General features: G+C 48.5%; 1 protein-coding gene across 1 annotated transcript in view; it reads right to left on the reverse strand.

The window, feature by feature from the left end:
* PSMB2 (proteasome (prosome, macropain) subunit, beta type, 2) overlaps positions 1-3,705 on the reverse strand; it is a gene marked incomplete at its 5' end in the record, with an annotated part of 8,132 nt that extends 4,427 nt beyond the window's left edge. Inside the window, 2 exons of the mRNA XM_010146361.1 lie at positions 2,935-3,005; positions 3,543-3,705. Coding sequence (XP_010144663.1) covers positions 2,935-3,005; positions 3,543-3,705 — 234 coding nt within the window. The remainder of the gene's footprint in view (positions 1-2,934; positions 3,006-3,542) is intronic.
* Between the last annotated feature and the right edge of the window lie 342 nt (positions 3,706-4,047).

Below are 4,047 nucleotides of genomic sequence, written 5' to 3' on the forward strand. Positions count from 1 at the left end.
GAACTGCAAGCTCCCTGCTGGGACTGGCATTCCTTGGACACCTCAGCCCTTCTGGCCGTCCCGAAGGCAGCCTTGGCTTTTGTAATTAGGTCCATGGCAGCAGCTCCGAACTCTTCAGAAGCTTGATGTGATTAAAAGGCTACCAAAGGACTCTCCAGGATAGATTAGATTTGTTTCCAAACTTACCTTCCTTTTAGAAGCACTATTTCTCATCCCAAGGAGCTTGCACTTTCTGCTGTTTGATTTAAAATAACAGCAGCAATTAAGGGATGTGTGAAATTCTTCAGGATTTACAGCTGAAGAGAACAGTGTGATAAGAGCTCGGCAGCAGGAGGCAGGCGGTGACAGGCAGTGACGTGACATCTGGCGGAAGCCAAAGTCACAGCAAGGGGGAAAGGTGGGCGTGAGGAAGCATCCTGCCAAGTGTGGACAGTGAGAGAGGAACTGCCAGTCCTCCTCTGGACTCGGGCCAGACCCTGTCACCTGAATTTAAACAGCGCCCCACAACGAGAACCGAACTGCATCAGGTTTGGAGGGGCAGGAGGTGGTGTTCCTATTCCCCACCGCCACAACCGCAGTTAGATGTGCTAAACCAGCACCTGACTCGGCACAGGAATCGGGGAGATGCTGGAGCAGGTTCTGGTGGAAGATGAACTGCAGCGCTGCTCCCCTCTGGGAGAGCCAGCTGGCTCCGGAGCAGGTTCCAGGTTTGCCTGAATTGCAACATGGACATCGAAAATCATGGAATGGTTTGGGCTGGGACCTTAAAGGCCAAATCAAAGTCTCCTTTCAGATCCTACCCTGGAGCACAAGGTCCATGTTTTAAAAAGAGAAATGTCATGAAAAACCACACATTGTCTGTTCAGTGAAAGAACAGAGCACGGTAATGTAATGGCCTGAAGTTACACTTGATACCTTCCACCAAAAGACCAGCCTCGGGGCACGGCCTCACACATTCCCCACCGCTTCAGCAACCTGGGCTATGCAGGCCACAGGGTCCCTAAGTGAAATCCAGATGGTGATTAACAACACGGAACAAGCTCCAGTCTGGGCTGAGCAATGACAGCCGTGCCTGAAAAAGCACCGTTTCCATGTTGGCCACTCCCCGCCTTCCAAAACAGGAAAAGCTTCACACAGCGGGTGGCAAGCCTGCAACAAACCACCTCTTCCTCCACCACGCTTCTACTTTTGCACTATTTTCCCACTCCTGACAGGAGGCAGTGGCATGTTTTCACCTTTTCAGTTTTTATTTTTATCAATCAATTTCATCAGTAGCCTCCAGGAATCCTACATGCCATTTAAAGAGATGCAGAGCTGCGTTAACCCTTCCAGTATCCCACAAGTTATAATGAAAATGTAACAAAATTCATGGGGAAAAGAGTTCTGACAGCAAGGCTTGCGTCATCCCACAAAGAAATCATTAAGCACTATGTTTAATGCAGACGAGCTCTCTCCACAGTGCAGAGATCACTGTAGTGTGACAGCAGTGTCAGAGTGCGCCGCGCGCTCCAGGGCATCGCCATCTGCAGCAGCACAACGTTTTGTCTCCGGTAAACAAACACATCTGCCTTTGCCAGTGTCCTCCCCACTGTGCTGCCCATCTGGAGCAGGTGAGCTGGAAGACAGGCGTGGGCTCAGGAAGGAGGAGAGCATCAGGCCCCAACAGACAGGGCACACAGAAAGAGACAGTGCCACATCAGTGCCACATCCTGCTGGCCAAGTTTACCAGAAAGCCTGTTAAATTACTCCTGTTAGAGGTACTTTAAAGCCTGTGTAAGAAAGATCTGCCTGCCAACCTGGGCAGGTCATTCGGTGTTGGCCTCACCCACACAGTCTGTGCAGGTCAGATACCCCCACGATGAGCCGCCAGCACCAGGTAGCTGAGAGCCCCCCAGGCCAGGCACCGAGCAGCATTGCTCCTTCTCAACAACTGCACAGAGCTCCACAGAACACACCCAGACCTTCCCAATCCCATCTGAGCAAAAGCTGAAGCAAGCAGCATCGCTGTCAACCACCATCTCTTGACCCAAGGGGTTGGCTGAAGTCGTTTAAACCAGAAGAGCAGCATTTCGTGTACAAGACTGAGGCAGGACCCTGTGCTCAGTTCCATGGACTTGCACCAACTTCGGTTAACTTAAACTTGCTGCCTCCAGCTGTCATCCACATCAGGACAAGAACAGCAGCCTCAGGTTGTTCTTGTGGATGAGTGCCTGAGGAAGAGTCTGGTCTCTCTCAGCAATACAGCTGAGGTCAGCACTGGCCTTTTTTTGCTACCATAAAGCCCCCTTCCAGGCCTGTGCTGTGCTGGGAGAACTGCAGCACCACTCACCCCACAGCCACCCCTGACACGAACTGTTCAGCTGCATTTCAACACCCTGTTCCTCCTGCTTTTCTGTCATACAGCATTTCAGTGCTTCCAAATCTCAGATCTTTCAAAGTCTCCTTCACAACATCTTTGCGTACTCTCAAAAAAGTACCATGAGAACCACCAGTGACTGCAGTCTGGTAACATGAAAATACAGCTCCAGACTGGACTGGAGATTTACCGAGTGCCTCATCGTGCTGTTTACAAAAGGCACTTGTTTTGCTCATCAAACAGCTTAAATCATTTTTCAAGAAGATTAAACGGATTCAGGGCATTTGCATGAAAACTGACAACCTTATCTCGATGTTAAAGAGGCTTAACTCACTCCCCCGTCTGCAGTGCTCATGACAAAGTGTTTATTGGGCCCAAGGCTGCGGTTTTAAGACTACAGTTGTATCAGTTACTGGTAAGTTTCTTGAACAAGCAAATCGAGTTGTATTTTCAGAAAACATCCTTTCAGCACAGTGAGTTCATTGCTAAAGACAGCACTGCCACCTTTTTCATCAGACTCCACTACTTGACAATGGGAATTTTTAAGCCTTTGCCAAAATCTCTCTGCCCTTACTCACTCGACTCCGGAGATAGTCAGCCAGGTTTCGGCGTGTGAAGTTTGCAGCTGCAGTAGGAGACAGTTCATAACCTGGAGAAGAAACAGCTGTATGTGATGACAGTACAGACCCAAGCTCACACTTTACTTCCTGACTTCCCACTCCTGTTTGGAAATTACAAGATATTCTTTGTGACAAAACATTACACCTTTTGTTGAATTCCAGTTTATTCTGAAAGCTACAAGCAGAAGAAGGGCCCTCAAAATCCAGGTAGCTCATAAATGTATAGACCACTAAAACACACAGCTTCAAAAAATTAAAATACAATGAATTTCTCACTCTGGGATATCAGGAAAACTGGTAACAGTTGTCATGCAATGGACAAAGGAAGAGAAATATTTTACTAACAAACCTATTACTGTGTCATTTATATTACAGACAAGTCAGCTGGGCCTTGGAGAAACCTCTCGGTTTACACTATAGAGCCCAATCTCCGTTTCGTCACCCTGCTTCATCACCACCTTTTCTGCACTCCACAAGGCCAGAGCAGCTCTGAGAACACCCAGCTGTAAACTCTACCTACCATTACCTCTGCTCCCACCCCGCAGGGACTGCTCTCCTCCACTCACCGTTCCTCATTTTGTAGAGCTGAACATTTTTCTGGATGTATTCTGCAAACTGTACAGTGTCTCCAGCCTCCCCAACACACAGGAGTAGGATCTTCTCACTCATCTTAAACATTTTGTCATGGTCTAGGCAAAGAAAAACAACAGTGAGAGCCACAGTCACAAGAAGGAATGAATTATTTTGCCAGTATCATAACATATCATCACTTCTCTCAGCAGCAAGAAGGTAAGAGACTCGGATAACTACATTATGACCTGGAGCAACACAAAAACCTCTTCCTGAGCAGACCCAAACACTCAGCTTCTCAGCTGGTGGCACAGTGCACAAGGCCAGTTAAATGTGTCACCAGGAGAGACAAGGCTCGATGCACACAGTTGCTCCATTCGGGAAGGGAATACACAGGGCCATGGTTTAATCACAGCCCGCAGCCGCTCACTCCTCCCCGCAGTGGGATGGGGAGACCTGAGTTTACTAAATGCTGCTCAACGATCTCTGTTGCAAGAGAGG

Source organism: Buceros rhinoceros, unplaced genomic scaffold (genome assembly GCF_000710305.1).
Source record: "Buceros rhinoceros silvestris isolate BGI_N320 unplaced genomic scaffold, ASM71030v1 scaffold34192, whole genome shotgun sequence".
In the NCBI taxonomy this organism is placed as follows: Eukaryota; Metazoa; Chordata; class Aves; order Bucerotiformes; family Bucerotidae; genus Buceros; species Buceros rhinoceros.